We start from the raw sequence: 27,559 nt of genomic DNA on the forward strand, positions 1-27,559 counted from the left end.
AAATTTTAATGATAAAATTCAGCTGCATTATTTGCTGGTGATTGAAATTATTCATTACCATTAAATATAATTAGTTGAATGGCGATAAATGCGATTAAAGTGCAATTAAAGTAACAAACCTATAAGTTGGTTAGTTAGTTACTCGGCCCCTTCCTCGTTTTGTTACTGGAAGTTTCGCTGCAACTAAGCCGATTGCCAGTAGTTGCTATCGTTCTCGAGAAGCTTGAGAGTATATAGAAACAGTCGATTCTGGTGTAGATGCTAGTGGAGCTAAAGAGAATCAGTGAGACTGCAAGAACACCAGTATAGAAATAGAACAGACTACTAGAGGATCACTTGCTACCAAAGTTACTCGGATTGGTAATGCACTTGGACTTCTCAAATATGCCCAGATAATCCAATGAAACTTTTTATAGAATTTTCAATGACTTCTTTCCAAAAATTTATCTAAACTTTTTTCTATTAAATTGCCAACTTGGTAATCCATTGCTGTTATGTATAATGACAATAATGATAACAACAGCAACAATAATAACGATACAAGAAAAAACTTGATGGTATAAAGGACTTGTTCAAGGATGGAATTGCCATAGAACATTGGTGCAACGTCAGACAGAAGTACTTTCAGATAAGTTTAATCCACAAATAACGAGCTGTCGTAACTCTCAACCCTTCTCGGGGATTTTCTTCTAAAAACATCCTGCTTTCTCTTGAAAATTCTATTGTACCAGTTCGATTGTGCACAACAACTCCATATCATACAAATAAAAGGATCAATTAAAATACACTACTTTACTTCAAGATAATTGATCATCATCTCTACCAATTTTTTACTTTATTTATCTCATTTATCAACTTTGGTATAAGTTTTGAAATAATCAGTAATATTATGCCTGCTTAAATAGTGCTATGATTTATCAATAAATATTCTTAGTAACTCTAAAATATAATTTTATCAATGTGATACTCAAACAATATTTCAGAAAATCTTTAAAATATTTTCGAAATATACATAAAGGAGACAAGTTTTTAAAATAGATGATCTAAGCAAATAAAAAAATGATAAGGGATAAATCGAATGGAAGGGACAGAAGTGGAGAACAACGTATGTCTAGAGACAAACTAACCAAAACACACGCACGGTTGGTTTACCATCGATATGTCAACATGTCGGAAGCGTCACGAATCGAATGCATTTTACGGTTGCGTGACTACGAAAATTGGCTCGGGATTTGCCATAGAAATATGGTGTACCCAGGAAGGACACGAAAAATTCATATATATATATACACCAGAGTGTCTGCAAAGACTTTGAACACACACACGTACTAGAAATATAGATATAAATATATGTATTTATATACATACATAAATGTGCCAGAGGCAACTAGAGACCAGCAAGAAACACTCAAGTATCACACACAAGTCAATTTTTCTCGCATAGCAACGATCTAGAGCACAAGCCTAAAGTGATGTCAGCCATGTTTTCCAATTTCTATTAATTGATTGTTAAATTTTATCTTAAACTCAAAAGGAAAGTAAAAATGTTTGATTAAAGAAAAAAAAAAAATAACAAGTAAACTATAAAATGATATTTGAAGTGAAAATGAAAGTAACTCTAAAAAGTAAGACTCTGCAGCTAATCAAGTTTATAACCATCAACTAAGATCAAAAGAATTTTCCTAAAAGTTAACCCCATATTCCTCCTTCATTCAACTGTAGCTCGAGCTGACGATATGCAAATTATACGACGTTCTTGTATCTTTGCTATCGTAGTTTGCCGCGAGTGGTATTATGAAACTTAAGCCATAGAGCACAAGTGTCGCGTTACGAGTCCAACCTCACCCTCAATCCTCTTTGTCTCTCCTCTTTCATTCGTGTTCATGTCCATGGACCAATAACCCCACTACCTTTATCTTCTTGTGTCTTTATACTTCTCTTACAACTTGAAAATGTCTCTGAGAACCTGATGCTGTATCATCTCATTTCGTTTTAAATAAAAATCACACTTATATTGTTGAGATAAAAAGGTATTAAAGCTATTCAAGATGAGATTAATGAAATTCATTGGATATACTAACACTGCGTCGCACATTGTGTATACCAAGATAGGCTTGGTTATCAATTGTCGGGTCTTTTAATAATTGTACGCTTATAATTAATGTAGCCTAATTAAGTTGATGCAGTTCACAAACTGAGATCGTACGTGCAGTAGATTAGCACATTTGTGTTTTTATCTTTACGCCACGACCAAATTCAACACTAATGTTCTTCAAATGAATTCCTTACGAAAATTATCATGTTAACAAAATAATAATGTTTTATAAAATAATTTTACCTATTTCAGTTAAAATAGTTTTTTTTATCTTAGCTAATAAGGAAGATGTTAAATAAAAAATTAAAATGATTGTTAAAATATATGTATATAATAATTTTTCATCAACTTCACCACTAAATGCATCGTTCATTTACGCAAAGAAATACCGCTGTTTTATTCCCTATTATTTTTTTCCCCTTTTAAATTTTATCTCCATAGCACGTAAAGCAGCACCGCCTACCTCTTTTGCTTACCCAGCGGCAGCGTCGGCTTTTAATCAACCCTCGGTACCACGGTAATTGCTTAATACTATGGCGAGCTTTGTTCACCAAGAGCATCGTCAACGGGAGCGTCAGGGGGCTAATTCGAATTTAAAATTCCGGCACTTTTGCTCAATGCCATCGTCACCAACGTCCGCATATATCTACATATATATATATATATATATCCTCTACAATCATGTCTATCCTAACGTGCCGCCCATCACTACTGTTTTATTCATGCACTCTGCAATTTCCAGAGTTGCATGTGGATTATATTTCTGGTCCTATTATTCTCTTTTGTCATCATCCTGATACTCTTCGTTTTCTTAATCAAAGCATTGTTAATAATTGTTCTAATAACCATGATAAACATTTTGCAGAGAGTGCAGTTGTTGAAATAATTTTTTTTACAAGAATTAAATTATAAATTGGTCGAGAATGATTCATTAAAAATCATTTTTTGTCTTTTGATAAATAAATAAACAAAGTAGTATTGTAGTTTAATTATTCAGTCATTAAATTATTTTATTAAAAGGAAATTGTTGATTAAATAATATATCACTTTATTGAATAAATACTATTATATTTTAAAGACTTTGATACGTAAAGATATATTGAAATTGGAGATTTACAATATCGGATCTATTACAATAACTTTCATCCGGAAAGTTTAAATTTAGTTGAATTTTTTTTATTGATTTATTGTCTATGAAAAATCTTAAAAAAGGGCAGAAGAATTAAGAAAGATGAAAAAGTAAAATACCTGCGTGTTTGAATGGTGATAAGGCAGACGATATTCTCTAGTCAGCAATCGATATCAATTTAACTACCCTTCTATCCCTAGGTCCCCAAAGGGTGTGCGTCGGCTCTTCTGCCCATTTCCACCCCTTTTTCCTCATTCAATGTCCCCCTTAGGTACCAAACTCTCTCAACATCGTTGACCTATTCGAAACTCATCCATATACATTGGGAAAATTAATATCTCGAGCTTCATCGGGTTCGTTGCGCATTGAATAAACTAAGTGTAAAAAACGTGATGGTGCTGGTGATGTCTTGCTCTATATCTGATGTTCCTTTTACGTCCATTGGTCGTACTACTAGATTTTTATTTTTATTTAATTTTTTGCTCTTTTTATTCATTCATTTCTTCTTCAACACCAAGGAACTCGCTAAAATATATTCATAAAATTTCGTGAAATTCAGATAAGTGAATTCATTATTCAGATGTATTTATATTGTTATCTAGATTAAAAAAAAAAAAAGGTAGATTACAAATAAAAAAAAAATTATAATCTTTGTAACCTACGAATCATCGATGATTGAAATAAATAAATAACAAAAAAAAAAAAAAAAAAACAAATAATAATATTTAAATGAAATCAATCCCTAAACAAACAACCCTTGAATCTAATTCTGCTAGCTTCATGAGGTTTTTCTATTTAAAAAAATTTACAAATCATAAAAACATTTATTCTACTTTTTCGAGTTCTGCATTCAGGATTTGACTTTCAATAAAATAGACGAAATGGATATCACAATTAATAGGTAGTTTTTCAAGAATGAGGTATATAGCTCTTTCCTGATCAATATGACAATAAAACTGACAGTCTGGATCCATAAATTTATGTTGACTGATTAGATTTATAGGGCATTGGATATTTCCCTGACTACTGTAGTGGATATTTACACATCCAATGTGTAGCGGATGCGGACGAGCATTGAGTACCCATCAACTCCAAAGGCAGATGCATAATTCCAGAATATATCAATCGAGAGACTTGGATTTGAATCCTGCAGTGTCTAGCGTAAAGCAGAGCATTCAAATGGCCGATCATTACATATTCATGTCAACTCCACCCACTTAACTAGCGAGCTACTATAAACGATGCTGTGATTGCTGTCTATGCTGCAAACAGTCACAATTTTACATAAAAATTCATTCGCTGTAAAAATCTATCAAAGGTTCAATGAGTTAAGTCAACTTTATTCGTGTGTTTTCATGACAAAAGCTTTTTTATTTTCCGATGAACCAAAAAATTATCGTTTAACATAAAAATAATTGATTAATTAATATTTTCCAATGATCTAGAAGGCTGAAAAAAATTTTCTACAAGTTGACATTACCCTAGTAGATTGAATAAAAATGATAAAAAATATCAAATAATCGATAGTTGAGGAATTTACTTCATAAACCCTAAATTCTAAATTGCAATGTCCCTCGAATTTTAACGATCGATTTGCATTAAACTCTCGTTTATGTGTGGTCCAAGTACGATAACGAAAACGCCAAAAGGATGAAGCTTTGAAAATGGGCCGTTCAATAAAATTTATTGTGTTTTCAGTAAAAAAACTTTACCTTAAAAAGTACAAGATATACATATATTTATTTATCAATACGCTGGTCTTTAAATATATGACAGTAGTCTTATGGTGTTTGTCAACTTACAGGAAATAGCAATTTGGAATTGTTCGACAGTGAGAGTGGCCCGGACCTCACACTATCACCTCAGACATTTACGTCAACAGCGGAAGCCTTTATAAATGACAATAGCGACAGCCTTGGGGTTCCTGGTGACAACGACATGGGTAAGTCTTGCTATTTTTTTTTGTTTTCAACTAATCTTAGATCTTTTCTTTTCTATATGTCTTACTTTTTTGATCTTTTAACATCCAAGACTTTGATGAAAAGTCACTAAAGCTATTGATACATTCAAGAATGAACATTTTCTTTATTAATAAGAAAAATTTCATCAAATATTTAAAACTGATTGGCTGATGTTGTTAGTAGAGGTCAGAATGGACAAGAGTTTGAGCTTCAATTCGTGTACGTCAGTTATTTTACTTGATTTGGAAACCGTCGTTGTTTAATGTTGAAATAGCTAGCCAAGAGATCACTGTTCATGTCAACAAAAAAAGATACATTTTGTCCAATTCGAATACTGTACAAAACTTGCTGTCACTTTTTTCACTAAATCTTATCTAATATTACTTTTAGTCACGCCAACTTCTAGAATTCACTAGAATTGTTTTCCGATTTTCTCAATCTTTCCTAAATCTCTTCAATCTTTTCAATGCTTATAATCTATCACTGAATCTTGTGGACGATTTTTCAACTGCATTTAACCTAGTTTAAGTCAACAGAACTGAATGAAAAATAATCATAAAAATTTTTGAAACTGGTTGTAAAAATAAAAACATTTGTAACAGTTGAAAGTTTATTATTGAAGTAACTCTCCTACACAATCCTCATTTTTTTCCAATTTTATATAAAAAAAATAGATTTTTCTAACTTATTAGGATGTTTAAATCCTTTTTAAAGAATTTTATTCAGGGTAAATGTTGAAAAAAATTTCTCAGGTTGTTTTATTCATCAGCTCTAAAACTACGAAATTCTGTGATTGGTCATTCATCAAGACATTCATAGGAAACTTTGGATGACGAGAAAAACAGAATTCGATGGCAATTAGTTAAATTGATCTTGGTCTGACTAAAGAGAGATTTGATTCTAAAGATGAACAGACATGGTGGTCTAATCTACTAGTCCATAGACGAGGGAAAGAAAAAGCTTTTGGCCGGCGGGTGAATCCTTTAGAGAACATGTGGAAGCCATAGGTGAATTCATATTGCGCACGAGTCGACATTCGTCTGATGTTCGTCAGTGGCTCTCGTTGATGCTTACTGGTATGGTTACGAAGCGGTACTTGGTGAGGGATGTAAAGAGGGGAAGGGGGAAGATTCAACAAAATCGTATTACTAGTGCATTGTGGGAGTTGAATAGCCCGCATTAGAAGCAACGAGCTTCAACCATCATTCTATTCTGTTGCTTCTCTAGACTCTTTTACTCTTTTCCATTTTACTTTCTATCAAATTCTGTCCCTTTTACCACTCCGTTTACTAGTCATAGGTGAATTTCTTATGTATTTCGTAACCTTTTTTCCTTTTAATTTTATCAAGCTAAGTACTAGCATCTCTCAAAATGCCATTTAATTTAAAAGCGAAAGTTGACAAGTATCATTTGATTCATTTTCATGTATCTTCTAGAAGCTTGAAACTTGACTACAGGTAACCAAGGGTGACAATAGTACACTTCAACTTCGAGTAATTGCTTTAGCTCAAGAATGCAATATCATTTTGTCCTTACACCAATGGAATTTTTTTTATTCTGATTCTCTCTTATACTGCTAACAGTAGATCAGTAGCTTCGTCTACGTCTTCACTAACAATCTGTTTTCCTTGAGATGAAGATAAAATGAAGAAAAATCAAAGAGAAACGTGATCATCAAAGGCTTCTCCGTCAGCCTTTAGTTTCATCTAAAAATGTGTTCATTCATGAACTTTATTGAAAATTAATTTTTCTTAAATTAAAAATCAACTAAACAAATGGTTGTTCTCTTGACTAGTTTATTTAAAGAATTCAGCACAATTATGACATTATACAAAACTTTTTATGATTAATTAAATGATCGAAAAGTCACTTGAAACTCGATTGAGTCATAAAAGAGTGGGATTAATGCTGGCGTAATAGTAAATTTTCTCTAGGGAGCTCTTTTGGTAGTATTATGTAGGTGGGACTATACGACATTGAGTCGTATGTGAAGTACGTATAATCGGTTAGTGCAAATGTTAGCCATAGAAATTTAATCCACGAATGAGACAGTGTAACGGAAATAACGCTCACCGATTAGAACTACTCCATGAGTGGAAACAGTCGAGTGAGAATAGCCAAATAAAAATGTTGGAATGTAGCAATTTTCCTACAAACTTCTCACACCTTGTAACGGCTTTAAACTCGTCTACAGACACTCTTTTCCATCTCTATTTGCACACCTCTATACTTTAACGCCAATCTAATAAAAAATTAGATCTCTTTATTCAACGTTGTTATTAAATTGAAATACGTTTTTAATTTTTAAAAAGACTGTGTATCTCTGTTTAGATCTCAAAAAATTTAAATAATAACCCTAAATGTTCTTATGGACATGATTGAAATGAAAAAAAAAAGTGTAGCACATTTTTTACAACTTGGGACCTTTGACAGAGTATATCAGAATTTGATTTCTGCCGAAACAGTATCTCCGAATGCATAGCATGATAACGAACGTGTATCCTCAACGGCGATTCGAATTCAAGTGGAGTGATACGATGAAGCTGAATGGAAGTTATCGATGGCACGTGATGATGAGTTCGCAACAGCGTCTATCTGTATGTCGATCACGCGATCGCGTTTCAGCGATTCCCTTTGGTGCTCTTATTACAATCGATGCACCGTGTCGTGACTTCCTCTCTAGAGTCAGTTCCGTTCGTGCTAGTAATAGAGCACCAATGTGTCGATTCATACCTCGTACTGCATCCACTCTCCCCACATCATCACTACGATCATTTACTATCAAACAATGCCATTATTACATTCATAAACGACTTCTTCCCTTCAACAAAGTTCCATTGCATTTAATAATCCTGTCATCAACCACCCAGATAATTACTCAGGACTAATTATTTATGTTATTGACTACTTCTAGCATCATAAATTACGCTTCGTTAATTAATGAAGATTAATATTTTGTGATTGTTGGTTTAACACAAAACAGAATTTTTAGAAATTACATTCTTTTTAATCAATATTGATAAATAATCTATTAATTTATTTTTTGTTTTAAAATCTTTTTAGAATTATTATTTACTACCACCATCATCAACATTCAGCTGTTTCATTTTTATTTTACATAACAATTAAACATGCGAATAATATGTCGAAAAAAAAACAAAAACTCGACAAATTCATGACGGTGAAACTAGCGATTGTATTGGACTTTTCTTTTCTCTCCCGTCCCCTGTCAGGAGTGACAATTTATTTTCATCTTTCCCTTACGTAAGACGCACCTGGATAAAAATACTCGACATTCTTATTTGAGATTTATAACAATGTATAGTTTTACTGTGTCATAAAGTTGCCCTTAACCTGCCTATAAATTAAAAAGTCTTGAGAATTGCAATTATTTGATGGAAAAAGTTTAATAAAAAAATTTAAATTTAGTAAAATAAATGTACTTAAGAGAGTGGGGCCTTTTTATGGAAAGTAATGCATTCTTTGGACACCTGAACGTATTTAAAAAAATTTTTTTCATGTTAGAATAACACTAGAGAGTTTAAAAAAAACATTCCAAGTGAATTACACATTTTTATAAGCTTTCAAACAAACTGTTTGTAGACTGAAATTACAAAAAAAAAAAAAAATCAACATTTATAAATTTGACATGAAAACTATTTATTTTTTCTCTTGTGAATAAAAATTACATACATTCAACAGCAGAAATTGTTTTGCCTTTAATTAATTTATAATTAAATTGCTGTATCTGATAATATGATAAAATAGACTAACAAAAAGAGTAAAAAAAATTAATATTTTGTTATTATTGTTGCTGTTATTATTATTATAACGGATTTATGTATATTTGGTTCAAGTACTCGAATGCTTATTGTTTGTGTAAAAAAACTATATAATTCCCTTTCTCGGTGTTTCCTGGTCAGCAATAGCGAATGAGTGGTTGAAAGGAGAGAGCGAAAAGCTGCTAGAAGAGAACAGAGCAGTGGAGCATTCGCTTTCATCTGTTGCCTCAAAGTCGCATTCACTTTTTATTTGCTCGACTCATCATGCCAACCTCCATGAAAAGCTCGAGAACAAGAAAAAAATTGTGTACAGAAAATTTATCCGTTTCTATGTCAGTACAGCAATGGCTTTTGCTCCTCTTTTATCATTAATTAAATTTGGCTCTTTTTTATTTGCTGCATCTCCTGCTCAACCTTGATTAATCTTCATTTTTATAATTTATTTCTCTTCAGTCATTTTTATCAACAATCATTTTATTTCGAATATCACTAATAATGTTAAAATGAGACGAAAGAATTAATGATGAGAGAAATATATTTGTAATCTTTGGAAGAAATAAATATAAGAAGAAGAGTATCTTTATTATTTTGTCTTGAATAAGATGAAATCAAGTGGGCTGAAAAAGGTGGAAAGAAAGTTTCATGTTATTTCTTGGTTGGAAGACACTCCATATATCAATGACATTTGCACGAACGGCTGACCCAACGATGGACTACTCAACTTGAGAAAAACTATTTCTATACTGTCGGTCTCTCATGTCAAGTGTTGGCTTTCACCTTTGATATTTCTTTCCTCCTATTCAACATATTTTAAATATTTATTTTCTTATCAATATATTTTTTCCTTCTCTTTGAATGAATTATTTTAAAAAATTTTTGACATTTTTCATAACTAGCTCCAGAGGTTGGATTTTACATTTATTAATTTCTACTTGTAAAAGATATTTTGTTGTAAAATAATTTTGTTTCTCTGAATAATAAACATTTTTTTACATTAAAAAAAAAAGAAAAAAATTTTTCTTTATTCCGATTTTTTAAAATTTTTTAACATCAAGTGACCCTTATACAAACTTAGCTTCTTTTGATGCTATTTTAGTCATTTATTTACCACCACAATACACAGTCATCTATCCTCTGAATGCAACCCTTACAACAAAATTTCAAGGACTCTCGATGTGGGGTCGATCTATTTAACATTTTTTATCAATGTATTTCCTCAACACCACATTTATCTATTTTTTGAATTTATAATACAACTATAAATGAAATTATTGAATAGAAAAAAAATAAGAAAAAATATGTATGACTTAAAAGATGTATATTCTCTAACGGAAATGGTATCTCTTGTGGTTAAAATCGCTTGAAAGTATCTCGTAAATTTATCGGCAGGCTTAGAGAAAGATAGTCGTAAAAAAAGGTATAAGAATACAAACAGCGAGAAAAGGAAAAAAGGATAATCGAAGAATATACAAAAAATGGTAGCCTCGGTTCAGAGCAATTTATAATATTTATCGGTTATCTTCGATAATGGAATTTCGTTGGTGGCTGCGTATGCACCAAATACCTTAAGGCCTAAATCCTGTACAGCAGCATGACATATGACTGTTTGATGTAACTATACTCTCAAGCAAAGCTGCTTGGAAAAATTAAAAGACGATCCTGTGTTGGTAAATATTTTTTCAAGTTTTAGTTTTTACTCTGTCGTCATTTTCAATATTATGACTCGATATATTTGATCCAGAGATTGTTCTTGGTTGATATAAAATTCGTAGTAAAAATTCTTAAAAAAACTTGATTTAATTTAACGGTGTTAGAATTGATAAAAAGTCTTTATAATAATTTTTCAATAACTAGAAAAAAAGATATTTTTCTGGTAAATGAGTAGAAGCAGGAAGGGATTTAGAAGCGAAATTCTCGATAACCCAAGTTATTAAGTCATAAAGCGAGGAGTTAGTGTAGAGTTAGGGGCTGGAGGCTGCATCCACTTCTCCATTATCGCGAATTTACATGGCGGAATGGAGGATGAAAGGGGTTGAAGGTGGTGAGATGGCCCATCGACCGTAGAAGGCTCTTCCTCTTGGGATCTTTTCTCATCTCTCTAGGTCGTCGTTGTCGTCGTCTCTTTAGTCTTCTGTACTATTCCCCGAGATGCTGGCAATAAAGCCATGAGTCATAACGCATAATAGTTTAATTAAGAAGTTGTCGCGCGGTTTGACATCCGCGAGTAAGATAGACTTTTACGTTATGACTTCCGACATCGAAGAAATCAATTTGCCACGACGTAAAATACTCAATCACATAGAAAAGAAGGACTCAGTCATGGAGTAAAAGCTATGGTACTTGTCCTTATATTTTATTTTTATATATAAAAAGGGTAAAAAAGTGAGTATTAAAGAAAAAAGTTGATCGAACGTTGAAAAATTGAAAAAATCTCTCGATCACATCCGACTTTAGAGTAAAGCGCAAGTGAAATGACGTTTGAGAAGACGGAATTGAAATCCATTTATTTTAATACATGAAAATAATTTTTTATCGATTCACTCTGGATGCATTCTATACGTTTGAGAATGAATTTCTTTTGTTATATGTTTCTAAAATGGAAATGATGAGAATGAATGGCTTTCAAGTAAATAAATGGTGTTAAATAAAATTATACCCTACGCGATTTGCCAATAGGAAAATGTAAAATTTTTCAACTACTATTAAATACCCAGTCAGTCAGAATTAAAACCTCGAGGTTTACTACACCATAAAAAAAGTTGATCGGACCGTAATCAATCGGATTTTTTACAGTGTCCGATCTCAAACGCGTGTTCAACGATGCATCTTTTAATCCAATTCATTGGCAAAGAATAGCCGCTAGATACAAATTATCGCACTAAAAAAATTTCAACAAAAATAATTATACACTAATGAAGGAAAAAATATGCAAATAATTATCATTTCATGTTCTCAGTTACATCAGTGTAATAAATGAACACAGATTAATGGGGGGGGGGAGAGAGAACTAATTAATTAATTTCCAGATAAAATGCAGCCTGGATTTACATGAAAGTATTTCCCGTGCACCAGATAAAAATAGAGAAGAAAAAAAATGATTATAAATGTAGGATATATTTATTATTTTTAGCTTTGATATATAATTTTACGATGAAAATGTTCCAACTTTTATTATGCAAGTGAAAATATGTTGATTTTTTGTTCAATTTGTAAAAAATTTATCTAAAAGTAGAAGGAATAAATTAATTGCTAATAATACATAAAATTAAAATTTTCATCAAATGAAAAAACATCAAGTCTTGCCTCACAATATATTTTATTTTTTATTGAAAATATTTTTTACAGAATTTCAGAAAATTTAAAAAACAACCCGGAAAGATGAAATTCTACCTCTATATCCTCCAAGAGATTTTGAATTTAAGAAACATCATATTTTCTTGTTGTCTTTGCTTAATTTATTTATTATGTCATCCGTTAAATCTTTAATATCATCACAGATCAATACATTATCATATACATAAACAAGTATATTTATAGAACCATTTTATCTTAACGCATTTACGAGCAGCGTCAGGATATTGAGCACCAGTTTTACAATATGGACCATATTTTAGTCTTGGAATATTTCGACATCGTTTCGCTTACAATATTCATGAAAAAAAGCGACAGTGGTAGTAAGGAAGTAAAAAAAAAATATTAATACGTTTTGCAGGCCGCTTATGTCGATTTGCGCGTTCGGGTAAACTTCAGAGCTCTTATCGCATCAGTGCGAACGTGCCGGCGCATTATAGAAAGTTAGAATGTGTATAGGATGGCAAGACTGTGGCCATCAAAGCGAGAAGAAGCAATCGATACTCGATAACTCTTCTTGCTAGAATAGGTCGTCGGTGATCCACGAACAACGTAACACAATATCATACACCAAAAGAGAAGTCAGAGATCGAATTAAGAGACTTTACTTTCTTTACTCACAATCTTCCAACTACTACTGTTTGTGTATAATATGGATCAACTGTCATGCGATCAAAAGAAATCACTTCCTGGGCCACATCTCACTGTGTATACACACCAATAAACCTCAATATACCAATGTACATCTTCAATTGTTATATCTTCTATATGAGATTTTTGCTTCATTGGTTTTAGCCTTTCTTAGTTTTATTTGCTGTCTATCAGAAAAGGCTTCTCTAATCCTACAATCGAAATTATTTCATTCGTTATGGGAGAGTAAGAAATATTTTCATTATTTTTATTAATAAATTACTACCATTATTTTACTACAGTCTTATTAAATAATGATAATCTATTTAATAAATAATTGATTTATTAAAATACCAGAATGAATTTTCAAAAATGTAGAAAATGTGATGTAGAAAAGTTGACAATTTTCTTTATGTCAAATTTATTAGAAATCTCTAAAAGAAAATATTGCATGAAATTTTACGAGTTTCGTTTATTTAGAATTTATTGTAAAGATATTCTCATTTTAAATAAGATATCGAATTGAAATAAAAATAAAATGAAAATTTCTTGATTTTGTTTTTCAATCACTTGAAAAAACAATATTTCTCCTTCAATTCGATCTTTTCCAGTATTTTTCTTTACTTTTCTCTTTCTCTCTTTCTCGTTCTATGTAACTCGTTGGATTTTATAGATGGATTACAGAAGTTTACGTTCAACCAAGCTCAGGAGATAGGATTTTTATGGTATCTTTTTTTCTTCGTTTTCTCCTTACAGTTAGTACATTCGATTTACTTTGGCAGCTACCAACTCCTTAAGACACACAATTCAGTTGAATGAAAGTGTCCATTGCTATTTGCTTGAATATTTCTATTATCAAAACCACATAAATTAATCATTCAGTGTTCCTATTTCTTTTTTTCTTCCCTCTTTTCAAGGGACTTTGATGGCGAACTTGAGCAGAGTCTGCGTACCTAAAGTTTCAAGGCTTGGATTAACAAGTTTGTCCCGCAACCGAAATAGTTGCGAGATTTCACAATGATATAACGCCTCTATGTTAGGTAAGGAGCAAAGAGAGAGAAGAGTAATGTCGTGCCTCTCGATCGCGATAAGTTTAACTTCTTACCCTCTTCCGCTTCTCTCCTCTTGCTCTAATCTCTCGTACTTTCTTCAACCCTCCCATTTTGCACGTAGCACACTTTGGTCGATCCGATTGTCTATTATTCCCGTTCACAGAGATGCGAATGGCTAAACTAACTTGACGATGTTCTCAAACTACGTTCCAATGCAATTCACTCAAATTGCTCGTCGTCATCGACATGCAATATATAGTTATAATATCATATATAAGCTCAAAACCATCACTGGCATTTTTAAATTCATATTCTTTAGAATTGGTGTTAAACAACTGTTAAAAATTTATTTTTCTTTGTTCATGTTTTCTTAAAAATAATAAAATGGGGGATTATCCAAAGACTTCAGTTTTGAAAAAATTAACATAAATAAATTGTTAGAAATTGGAAAAAAATATAATTAAATTAATACTTGATATAAATCCAGAGAATAGATGAAACCACAATAGTTTACTTAGTTTTCCTATTTATGAACAGTTTCTCAAAAGTGTAACATTAGTCTTATTGGTAAAAAGTTGAATTCTAGTTTGAAATTAAATTCAACTCTGATGTAAACTAAAGCTGAAAAAAAATTGTGATGAGTGTAAAAAGATACATCGGCTCACTCAGAAAGTTTACGACTCTCGAAAGTCATTACTACCCCCCGCAGCACATCTTATTCTCCTTGAAAATACCCATGAGGGTGTTGAACGATCGATATCTTGACTCGTCTCGATTTTAACGGTAAAAAAATTTTTATCCCCCTCAATTTTTCTTACGACATAAGCTGGAAATAACTTGTGTTTCATCTTACGTTCTATAGTTATATGTATAAATAAATAAATATTATATACTACAAATAATATTATTATTATTATGATAGTATAGAAAGTAACTCAAGTTCAATGTAACAGAAATTATGATATTGCTTTTATGGTTCAAGGATTACTTGAACGATTAGAACAATTTCCAACTAAATTAGAAGCGTTTTTTTTTGCTACGTTAAAACTGAAAAAATTCATTTATATCGCAATTATTACTTTCTTCTTCGTCATGTGGTAGTTAATAAAATGCTTACCAAATGAATCACTTAAATCTGCTGAATTATATATAGAGTTAAATAATCTCTAAAAGACACTATTTTCTCACAACGCCAAGCTTAAAGTACACCACAATAATTTTTATTAAAAAAATACATTTAACGAATTATTGAGTGAATAGTTTAAAATGCTATTAGAATTTATCATTAATAAATGATTTTAATTATGTATGAACTCATCATTCAACAAAGTTTAATCCTTTGAAAGTTTCAAATAAAATGAAAGTTTAGATAATTTTTTTTTTATAAAAATACACTAGATGGTTAATAAAAATTTTACAACATCGATCCTACTGATTTTGTGGACAGTGTTAAAGTGAGAAAGTACATCGGTCATTTTTTTTCTTTTTTATTGACAAAAAATATTTTGTTCTTTAATATAAACTTTACGTGAGCTATTTTCCATTATCGTAAAATTTATGTTGCCAATTTCCAAGTTTTACGATTTTATGTAGGTATATAACGAATATATTTCAAGTGTTTGAGAGAATGTATCGATGACAAAGGGATTTTTCAATAAATTACAAAATAATAAAAAAATAAATTGTTAATAATAAAATGAATGATAGCATAAAAGAATGAAATATTAAAGTGGAATTTAATATGTTTTAGTCCTTCATTATATTCAATAACATTCTATGCAAAAATTTCATTTAATTCTCGCAAATTCAGAATAATTACAAAGCATGCAAGGAATTCATTGAATAATTTTCCAAATAATTTCAACCATGCTTGCTTTGATTTTCAATGTAATCATTCCTTTCAAATACCAGTACTAATTTATATTGCATATTTTTTTAAATTCTCTTCCTAATTTATTGTTTATAAATTAAATAAAACAAATCACTAGTAGTTAATGTCAATAAATAAAAATATAAAATAAAAATTCACTAAAGAATATGAATGAAAATACCAATCCAAGAGAAAAGTATGACTGAATGAGTCGCAGGTGTTGCACGACTGTGACTACGATTTACTGAGGCAAAGACAAACGATAGTAAAAGAAAACGCAAAAACTCAGTAGGAGAAAGAGAAAGAAACTAAAAAAAAAATAATAATAAAATTTATTTTCCAACTTATCACTTAGAACATTTTGTTACGGGATTAAACTTCCTATCCGACACTACGATTATTTCAGTATTTTCCTCTCAAAAGTTCCCAGTGGAGCTAAAATCTCTGCACCGTTCATTCATCCATGGATTTCTACTCTTCATGAGTCGTTAAATTGACGTCAGAGTCGATCGACCATTAGAAAGTCCCTCGACAGAGATGTAAAGAAAAACACTAGACCAAACGATCAATCTTCTGTACGTCAATACCCTCGGCCTACTCGTTTTCGTATCAGCTTAACGCAATTTACAAAAATAAAAAAGGAAATGGAAAAACCTAATAATAATCACGTTAAAAGCGTACGCTATTAAACTGTATCCATTTTACCAAGCTAAATATCGATATGAAAATAAACTTATTTTTTAATTCAAAATTTCAGGCAGCAGCGAAGAATCCAGAACAGGTCCAGGAGATCCAGGGAAGCTTGGAGTAAAGAAACCACGTCCTAAACCTTCATCCCCAAACCGCCAAGGACCTCAACAATGTCAGGTAATTAGAGTCAGCTATGAAACTTGATAAATTTAAAAGGCTTGTTATTCAAAACTTTGTACACAAAAGGTTGAATGATGATCGAGGATATGAACGATAAAGAGAATGACCTATTTCGTAGTGCACATATACATGTAAACAAGCCAAGTACGTCAAGTATACTCTGGCATGGAACACATTCCAGTAACTGCATACGTTTCCAAGTGAGACGAGAGCAGCTTTTATCGACTGTATGCTACTGGACATCAGTGCAATTAACGATGCTGATAAAATAGAATTTCCAACGTTTAGCTCGAGGGGAAGCTTTTTCTACGTTCAAAGTGCTATTTTTATTTTTGTTATTGCTAGTGCTGTTTTATGCTGAAAACGTTTAGCCATTAGGATTTTATTCTTTACTTCTCATTCAGAGTTGATGAATTCCATCAATATATATGAGTGTCATTTTTCACTAGTAAATTCATTAAACTATCGATCCAGAGCTTTCCTTGGACCATCATGAACTCTCCAACCATCAGTGTACCACAAACCGATAACACGTGGTTTGGTTGAAGATTGTTGAATATTCAGGTGGTCCTTGAATGTAACGTCCTAATATCTAGGAGGAGCTTGAGTTCTTGGTAATGTTAAACTGCTGTCTTGGTCATGGTTGATCGTGGCTCTCTAGTATCTCACTTAATCCTTGAGCTATAGCTTGTCTATCTTGAATCACTTCTGAACATGGAAGGAAGCAGGTTCCTTGTCTGGCCATAATTAAATGACGTGATGCACGACTAGTTGACGAGTAACGACCATGTATCAAGTTAGAAATAAATTGAACTCTAGGGCAAGACCACAAACTTGAGCAACAGCTCATCATGCTTTATTGTGATACGCATTTTATATCATGCTCATAATCAGAATCATGTTGTTATCAAAGCGATTGATAGAACTGCAATCACATTGAATATTCCCTTTTATAACAATGATTACACTGTAAATCGATTACTATAGATGAAGCTTTGATTCGAATCAAGCCTTTTGTCAACACGCTACGACTTGTAGAGAATATACCTTCTCCTATCTGTGCATCTCATCTCTGATAGCGTTCCAGCTCTAAGCATTGGCACAACCAACAGCTCGTTAAGTTAATTAATTGACCTGGCACGTCTATTTTGCTCATTGTACGTTCAATCGAATAGTTGTTGTTGCCTCGTTTTACTAATAAACATAAAGAGGCTAAGCTGAGATTCAATTTTATCAAAAATTCAATACTGAATGAATAACTAAACTTTAAATTAAATGATAACCATTTACTTTTAATTAAAAAAACAAAATCATTATCTTGATAACAAATTTTTACAACTACTCAGCAGGTTATGTTTTAGCTATCCATTTATTCATCCACTATCTGATAGCATCCATAGGTCATGTTAGTGAACAGCTCATTAAGTTAATTAACTAACCAAGCAACACTATTCAGTTAGGGTAGACAACTTGTAGTTAAAATTTTCTGTCTGATGGAGGTATGGACACTGACGTTAGTTCAAGTACCAAAAATACCACCATAAAGTCGTAGTGAGATAACAATAAATGAATAATAGTATTCTGTTAACGAAACATCGATACGAATAAGGAACTCACGTAGAGTTGGTGTACTTTGGCAAGGGCTTAGTCTTGTCTAGAGTTTGAAGTCGAAAGAGGGGATAGAGTAATGATGTTTGTTTAGCTCTCGAGTAGGGGATGAAGCTTCATCCAAGAGGATGAGATCGACGAGACGTAGGATGGGATGGGAATCGCAAAAGGACTCAGTAGAACCGGCTTTTGGTACCAAAACCGTGACGACTGAGATAGTAGTGGAGAATGTTGCTTACTCATCTTCTATGTCGTAAATTGAAACCCCTGTGCGTCGACGTTCGTACATCTGGAGCTCCTTACGAGTTAAGCTACGCAAATTAGATTTTCTGCTTAGAAGAGACGATGGTGGATGGAGAAGATGCTCGACGTCCCACGTGCACTGTAACACCCACGTCTGTCTGTTGCGTTGAATTTCTCAGGCTTCCCACTTTGACTATTTCAACTCCAGTCGTCATCCTCATGTCGTACCTCTTGGTTTGCATTTCTACCCAAGACGTCATCAGTTGAGGAAGCTTATGGAGACACTCACGGAAACACCAGCTTGAAAAGATAATAATAAAAATGCAGTTTATAAAAAATCAACTAATTACAAATTTTTTCCGGATAAAAATTCAAGCCAAGAGAAAGAGAGGTGTATCGTAAAAATAGTAAGAAAAAAGAGCAGAGTTGATAGAAGCATGGTCATACAGTGAGAAAGTTCATACGACTTAATCTCACACCCTTCATGTCTAGTGGGTTGAGGATAAGAGAGCTGAGGGAAATCGAAATTAATTTCCAATACACCTGCGTCGTTCTGGTGGATGGGAAAATGCAGGCGCGCGATTCCAAGCTCCATTATCGGAAAAGTCTTTCCACTTTTTCACGTTTCTCATGACCATTTCCATTTCCAACGTCGTCCGCACGTCACTGCACTCGAAATCGAAATCGATTTTGTTCAATGTCGCTCAACCGAGATTCGTGTGCTTATTCGCACCAATCGTTTACACCTTTGGACTTGCAAGAAAACTGTCATTTTCCCACTAAGATACTTTACATATCAATCATTATTCCGTCAATGACTTCCTATGTTTCATTCGTTCTGTATTTTAGTTTCATTTAAACGTATTTACATAATTTATTTTTGACTAATCAATAGACCAAACTAAATTCATAAAAAAGTATTTTTTATTATTTTAAGATTTGTTTATATTCCAGGTGTGTGGTAAAGTGTTTAACAACGCCTCAGCATTGACAAAGCACAAATTGACACACAGTGACGAGAGAAAGTATGTTTGTACGATGTGTGGAAAGGCATTCAAGCGGCAGGATCACTTGTAAGTAATTCAAATGACTCTATTATATTTATAAAGATAATTCAAACTTCACAATAATGAAAACGTGCGTCTTACTAATATAATAATTCGACATCTTGATTTTTGAAATTTATCCAACTTTAAAATAGTCATTTACTAAACTTTCCTCAGAAACAGATTCAACTGATACTTTTTGTTTTCATGCATTTGCTTCTTTCATATTAATTTCTGATTTTTTATTTGTTTTTGAATGAGTCTGCAGTAAAGTCAGTTGAGCGTGAGATGACGATTGAGGAAGTAGAGAGATAGTGAAAGAGAAAACAAAAATGCAAGAGAGGAAACAGCAGGTGGCAAATTCAGGAAAGCGTGCTCGGACAGAGAATTCAATTCTTTCAGCCAACGAGAAAAGGAAATAAAAACAAAATCGATAAAAGAGAAGGTTTCTGGCGCACTCTCAAGCTCTGTAGCTCAACCAGACGCAATGTATTTTTCTTCAAAGACGAATCTCTAAATCCTCCTCCTACCAGCCTATGTTTTTTTTTCTGTTCTATCTCTTTTATTTCTTTTCCTTTTTTTGGTCATCGAACACAGTACTTCGCCTCTAGAATTCCGGTTCATCCTTTGCTTGGACAGCATTTTTGCTATTTTATCCTTTTTCTTGATTCTTTTCTAAAGATCTATGTTTAGCTCTTTCTGTCTTGAGAGAACAAGAAAAGGAATCTAGAAAACATGAAAAATTTTTCATTATGTTCTGGCTCTAATCAAATATTTTGAAAATTCTTTAAACGATTTATCTTTAAATGGTATTTTGCTTTTGAATATTCACAAAATAGGCTACTTCAAATGATATGTTATGTTACAATTACATCAACAGTCAAACCTATTATTATTGAGTTATTATAAGACTCTAGTTGCAACAAAGTTAAAATTTATTCGCCTTGGAAGAAATAATCTATCTACTCTTAAATTTTAAGAGTAAAATATTTCAATGAAATTGAAAAAAAAATCATAATAATCATATAAATTTAATAAAAAAAATTCTCATTTACTTTAATTCATTTCTTTTTAACTTGTTCTCTAGTCTCTTCACAGCTGGATGACCATTGCAAACGTAATTCGCAAAAGAGGTTCATGTTCTTCTTATAGTCTACATAGCAATGTTAAAAAGTTAAGCAAATTAGCTTTTACAAATTAAAGCTATTTCCATAGAAACAGGAGAAAGGGATTAGTAGAGGGTTGAGACTTTATGGAGATATAGGAGAAGGGTGATTTTAGGGGAAGCCCATTGCTATCGGTAAAGACTATAAAACTACTAAAAAACCTTTTTACTCTTCCAGTCTTTTCTTTCTATTGCCTATACGAATCTGCCAATGTTGTTGAAATTTACTGGAAAGCAATATTCTACTGAGGTACGTGAGGGTGGATTTTCCGTTCACGGAATCTCCACCATTTTAATGACAGAATCAAGAAAAGGGGATCCATAAAGAAATCGAGTTTTTGGCCGATGCCTTCTGCTATTGTTCATTTCTGAAACTTATTAAATTTTTGAATAATTACATAAATTAATTCCTTTAATTATATTTATTCGTTTTCAATAATTACTTTCATAATTACAATAAAAAAAATAATACTAAACTACTTTACTTCAAATTAAAATTAAAATAATTTATAAATAATGAAGAAACGATTTTTGATTCGATTTTTGTTGAATTTCAATATTGTTTTAACTAAGAAATTATTTTTTTAAGAATATTTCTGAAATTTTGATAATAATCTTGATGAAATCCGATATGAAGCAAATTATATTGCTAATAGTATAAAAAGCTTTTATGGATAAAGTCTAAAGATCACAGTGTAATTTTATCAATAGTTGCAGTGATCTTGTCTTGATCCGGAAGTGGTTGAGGAAATTATCAGACTACTATAATTAGAGACAATGTCGTCGTTTCATCCCCAGTTTAATCCAAGAGAGCGATTTTACGAGGGCATGATTTCGTCGCAGATTCCTAGGGAATTAATGCAATTATAACCAAGTTACTGTCGCTTCTTCTAAAGTGAATGGGGAAGCGAAGAGGAGGTGAAAGGGGAGCGAGAGGGGACATCAAGAGACAAGCCAAGTAAAGTTGGCCCTGGGCAGGCGTGAAATTGCTCTGCCTACTTGTTGCTCCCTTCAGTGAATGACCCTATTTCCACGCATGAATCCTTGTCTTAATAAAAAAATAGGAAAGAATCAAAAATGTGGCAGATAGCTTTGATTATACTTTTTTCTTGGTAACACTTTTTTTGTCTCTAGTGATCTCTACACCTTAAAAGCACATTCACTTGTTGTCGACCCTAAGATAACAAAATTCTCACTCTCCTGCAATTTCTCTTCAGTAAAAAGCTCTACTCTAAAACCCTTAGATATTGCTTCCAGAGATATTGCAACGGTGCAACTACCTCAGCTTTTTTTCTCATAGATCCTCAGTGCTGATAGATATACAGTATTATTTCTTCACTATTTAGACAATTATATTTATTATTCAGTTTAGTTAAGATTAATTTATTAAAAATCTCAAATAACTTCTCAATCAACTTGAAAATTCACAATTGCTTTAAAATTAGTGATGATGTGTATGCTAATTTTTTTTGTAGGAATGGCCACATGTTAACGCATAGAAACAAAAAACCATTTGAATGCAAAGCAGAGGGATGTGGAAAGTCATACTGTGATGCACGAAGTTTGCGTAGACATACAGAAAATCATCACGCTGGTAGTAAAGTAAATGAGAGCGTGAGTCCAAGCAGTCCAACAACAGGACCGCATACACCCAACACCCCAGGCAGTAACCCAAGCACGCCAAGTACACCCGGAGCACAAGCCACACAAAACGGTCATGGACATACGGCCCTCAAGCAACTTCTCGCCACAGAACCCGCACAAACTCAACTGCACAAGGTGAGCTTTTACTGACTAAAACTTTATCAGCACTTCAAGTAAATCCTTGAAATTATTTCATTAATTTTTACTTATCATTGACTTCATCGACAATCATCACCCTTTCTTATTGAAAGGAGAAAAAAAAAATGAAACTCAAATTGAAAAATAGTGATGTTGAGTTGAGTTTAAAATACATTTTACTTCATGTAAATGTGTTGTACAAGCTTCGCGCCATGGATTATTGGAATAAACTACGCTAGCGAATGAATTCTACACAATCATTGTAGCATTCGCTTCCCTTCTATAAACTAAATTCTACGCAAATTGGTATATCCCAGCCACTTAGCCAGCATGGAAAATGGTTTGTAATGCAAACAAACACCACCGAGTTTACTAGTGTACCTGTATACTGCACCCTTCATTCTCTACAACGATATTCTATGTATATGTTACATTCTGAAGCTTTACTATTAGTAATTTACACGAATTCGAGTAAATACATACAGAGAATGAGTGCATAGATAGCTAATTTTCACTGTTATATCCTGTATGAGATCCACCCGATTCATGTATAGTCCATTATTAATCTCTCAACTTTAGATTATTATTATTATTTATTTATTACTTTTTTTTAGGAAATATTTTTGTTTAAAATAGCAATCTTTTAAATAAGTAAGCCATTACATTGACAAAAAATTCATAAAAAATTAATGTAAAAAATTTTTATAAAAGATAAGAAAGTGAATTACAATAAGATTTATTTGAAAAAGAAATTTCTTGTAAAAATAATGAAAGGTTTTTTGATAATTGATTTATTTATAGACTCCATTAAAAACCCTATTTTTCATAGTCTAAATATCATTATTTTACTCGCTTTTCTACGAATTTTTATTTTTACATAATTTTTCATCAAATTTACTCTTATTATTAAAAATGTAGATAAAATCCTTTAAAAGTTTTAAAGTTTAATTTCCAACTCAAAATGAAAACAGACTTTTTGCAAATCCTCAAGACTATTCGAATCCTCCATTATCTTTTCTACTCGTCTAATAAATTCATTTGATAGTCCTAACTTTTGATATTAACAAGATTAATATGGCATTGGAAATTGGTAAAATAAGTGAGATATGAAAGACATCGAGATAAGTACGGATTGGCAAAGATTGTAATATTTGATATGATATGAGGTTATTAATGATGTGATGAAGGATATTATAGAATTTTTCCATCTGGAAAAAAGCTTATATAAGAGCTAGATGCAATAAAAGTATGATCTTAGATTAGTTTGAAATCGACGACCAAATGCCCGTACGATTAACCCTCTAGTTCTCAAACTTTTTTTCCTCTACTTTGGTTTTCACATTTTATCCCTTCGAACACTTACCTCTCTACCTCACTGTCTATATTCTTCCTTCCATCACTTTTTTTTATCATCCTCACCAGAGATCACGTGTGCATTTTACTCTTGCTCGCGCGCTAAGGACCTCTGAAACTTATATTGAATCACGATAAATCTCTCCAAGCCATTCCAATATAAATTCCAGCACAAAATCAATTTTTATAAACTCTTAAATAAAAAACCCCTTCTTTAGGGTCTTTAATATATCAAGAGTTAAAAGAAGAAAAATATAATTTTTTTTCACTATCGAATAGCTTATTATAATTAGTATAAATATCTTAATGACCTAGCAGATATTTTAAAGATGAAGGGGGAACGTAAATTTAAGAATTAGAACTGAACCAACTGACTTTGCGCTAATTTGAAAAGTTTGTCCGCGTAAGCGTTAAATTAAAACTTTGCACTACCCTTGGAAACTCAGCATCAGAAAAATAAATTAATCACACCAACTTTTTCCTTCATTTCTTTGCTTCTTTCTAGACTTTCTCACGCTTACTTCCCTAATGACACCACACGAATTGACCACAGAATAAAAACTGACTTCAAGACAATTCCAGAGCCAGAAAAACAAATCCAAATATAAAGATTTAGTATAATAGTAATTCAATAATATCAGATATATTTATATTCTCAGAATGCTCAAAAACAATCAAACTTACAACTGATAAGGAAGTAAAAAAAAGTCATTGGTTACAATTGGGATGTACTGTTAACAAAATGAAATAAAATAAAGTCGTTAATCATTGAAGTATAAACTGGACGGATCGTTGAATGTGTGTTGGGCTATAAATGTTGATAAATGTGTTTATATGACATGAGAATAGAAAGCCATGGCGTTTAGGAAAGTCTATATGAGATGAAACGAGAGACATAATCTAACGTAAACGATTGGATGTTGGAATACGACAACAACGTAGTGCCTAGCACTCGATTCAACGCGTTCATTTGATATACAGCTAATTAGAGATCTGAATCTGAATGTGCTGGGTGTGCAATAGAGCTGCGACCTCACCAACCGACTGCAAGAGCATCCAGTACACTCAGTGAAAATCGGGGAATAGGATATAGAATGGTAGTAGAATAGAAGGTAGTAACGCGATAGGCTGCAGTCACACTAGGCATATATAAAATGGACACGGCAACTACTGGGTAGAGAATCGTATGAGAGATGGCATCGCTCGTTCGATCGCATAAAATACACCCGTCGTATGGGACACTCGCTAAGCCAATGCTGGGTCGTTCGAGCCTCGTTTCGCATTGTGTGTGCTATGGCCTCTAAAAAGTGCATTCGACCGTGTCTACGTTCACATTAACGATTTATCGATTTTCTGCTCATACTCGAATATAAATTCCATTGGCTTTGCTGAATATTTTCCCTAACAATAAAACGGCTTTTTCTACGCACAAATGAGTGTTTCAATTTTTATTAAATAAACTGGTCAACAAAACACTGCTATTTTACATCAACGGAACATTATTATTTTTATTTCCCGAATTTTTTTCATTTTTTTCTCTCTTTACCACAAGATTATTGATTTTCATCATTAAATATAATTTAGCATTATAGACATCGAGTAACTGTTGATTATTATCTCTAATATCACCATTTTTCACTTTTATCCGAGCTTATTTCATTTAAAAATCCATCATCAATAATATTAATGAAAATATTCACCATAAAAAGATCCATTCGACAATGATTCACAAGGTTGAAATCAATAATAATTTATCTCTTTAATTTTTTTAAATATGAAAAATAAATAAAGCATTGAAATTTATTTAATAAAAAATTTTCCACATTGCTTTATAATACTCTGAATTTTTTTATTTTCCTGTATATCCCATTGTTTGAATTTACCTCAACTTCCTCCATTGCTATGAATGGTAATGACGAGGATAATATGAATTGGGGATTCGCTTGTCTCTACACATTGCATTTAGTCATATATTCAAGTAGAATTTCTTCATGTTTCAAAGCGCTAATAAAGCCTCGCCCAAGGCTATTCCAATGGCGCAGTAGATGAGAGTTAGTTATGAGAATAACTTGGTGGTGGTCGAGAGACAAGTTTCTATAAGGGTTTATAGGTATATTGTGCTTGAACAACAATGTAACCATTTACCAGATTATGATTAATTATTATTGAAACAAATAAAAATGACAAAGAAATAAACAAGGCATTTATAACTCAATGTTTTATTATTTCCATATAAAAAAAAACCCATTTTTAAAATTTTTAACTTTTATAATTTTGTTCGAGCGGATAAGTAATAATTTTTATGTATTATCGATAGTTGTTAATGGGTTCCACAAGCAAGAATTCGCTCTTACTTCACACGGAAATATTTTATTGAAAAATCAAAAAATGACAAGTAGAAGAGTATCTCGCATTGATGTTTTCAATTAAAAAATTAAAGATTCTTGTATTTTGATTTCAAAGATATCGTTTTGTATATATAGATGCCTAAAAGTACAAAATCCAGTTAAACATCCAAAAAATTGATTTTAATTTTAATTAATCAATAAACAAAAAAAATTAGATTTAAAATTTTTATATGTCTCTAAAAAAATTATAGTGTATAAAATATAATTGTAATGGTTTAATAAACCTAAAAGTGAATTTTATAAAAATTAAGATAATCAATACAAACAAGAAGACCTTCTATAAACAAAAATTAAATTAATTAAGTTAGTTTGTGAAGAAAAAAAGTTGAATAAAGGAACGTAGGTGGTAAACTTCTTACCCCAGCTCTAATTCTTAGTCTCAGTCTTCATGGTTGTAAGGAAGGAGCCGTACTCTCATACTTTTAATTCGCTTAGGCGCGACTCTTGAAGCTCTTAGAACAAGCCAACGTAGAGCTTATTAGAATGAGGCCAGGTGTCGAGATCTCGACTTTTTTCCCTTATCCTTCTTCATTTTTTTCTTCTTTTTATTTCTTTCACATATTTTCTTGTGGCGTCAATTTTCATTTGAAACTTTTCCTCCCTTTTACTCTCTTTCTCTTTCTTCAGTTTTCCTTCCTCTCTATCCTCCTTTATCTCTTTATTCTCCTACTCGATAAGAAGCTTCCCCGATGGTACGTTTCACAATAACTTTTTCAACCTTCTCTCTTTCCTCTGACGCCAATTTTTATTTTCACTTTGCTTCCAATTCTCGTCTATTTTCACTCGACGCCTACTTGTTCATTGCAGTTGGCTTTTCACTTATACTACAAGAAGAAAATACGTTTTTCCATTCACAAAAATACAACTCGAGTGCTTTTGACATTCACATTTCTCGAGAGTAAAAAAGATAAGAGGCAAAAATGAAGAGGAAAGAAAAAACGAATGATGAGAAAACAAAATTTTCATTTTTTTAAACTTTTTTTATGAAAAAATTTTTAATTTAATTTTTAAACTTGACTCAAGTATCACATTTAGAAGTAAAAAAGTATGAGTAAGAATAAATAATTATCATATGAGAATAATAAAAAGAAAACATGACATAAAGTGTGTAAATAAGTAGTAAGATTGTGCATTTGTCAGACCTAATGACAGACGAGCTTAGGAGGCTGAAAATTGATCAGACAGATGACAACGTTTGAAACATGACTTTGAGG

The 27,559-nt window shown here is 32.0% G+C and overlaps 1 protein-coding gene across 10 annotated transcripts in view; it reads left to right on the forward strand.

The window, feature by feature from the left end:
* Positions 1-27,559, forward strand: part of LOC118075140 (uncharacterized) — a 149,919-nt gene that overhangs the window by 98,882 nt on the left and 23,478 nt on the right. For all 10 annotated transcript variants that reach the window (XM_035096815.1, XM_035096814.1, XM_035096813.1 and 7 more), the window contains 4 exons: positions 5,029-5,166; positions 16,628-16,737; positions 19,546-19,664; positions 22,278-22,581. In XM_035096815.1, coding sequence (XP_034952706.1) covers positions 5,029-5,166; positions 16,628-16,737; positions 19,546-19,664; positions 22,278-22,581 — 671 coding nt within the window. The remainder of the gene's footprint in view (positions 1-5,028; positions 5,167-16,627; positions 16,738-19,545; positions 19,665-22,277; positions 22,582-27,559) is intronic.

This window comes from Chelonus insularis, unplaced genomic scaffold (genome assembly GCF_013357705.1).
Source record: "Chelonus insularis isolate UGA/USDA-ARS -01 unplaced genomic scaffold, ASM1335770v1 contig_146_pilon, whole genome shotgun sequence".
Lineage (NCBI taxonomy): Eukaryota > Metazoa > Arthropoda > Insecta > Hymenoptera > Braconidae > Chelonus > Chelonus insularis.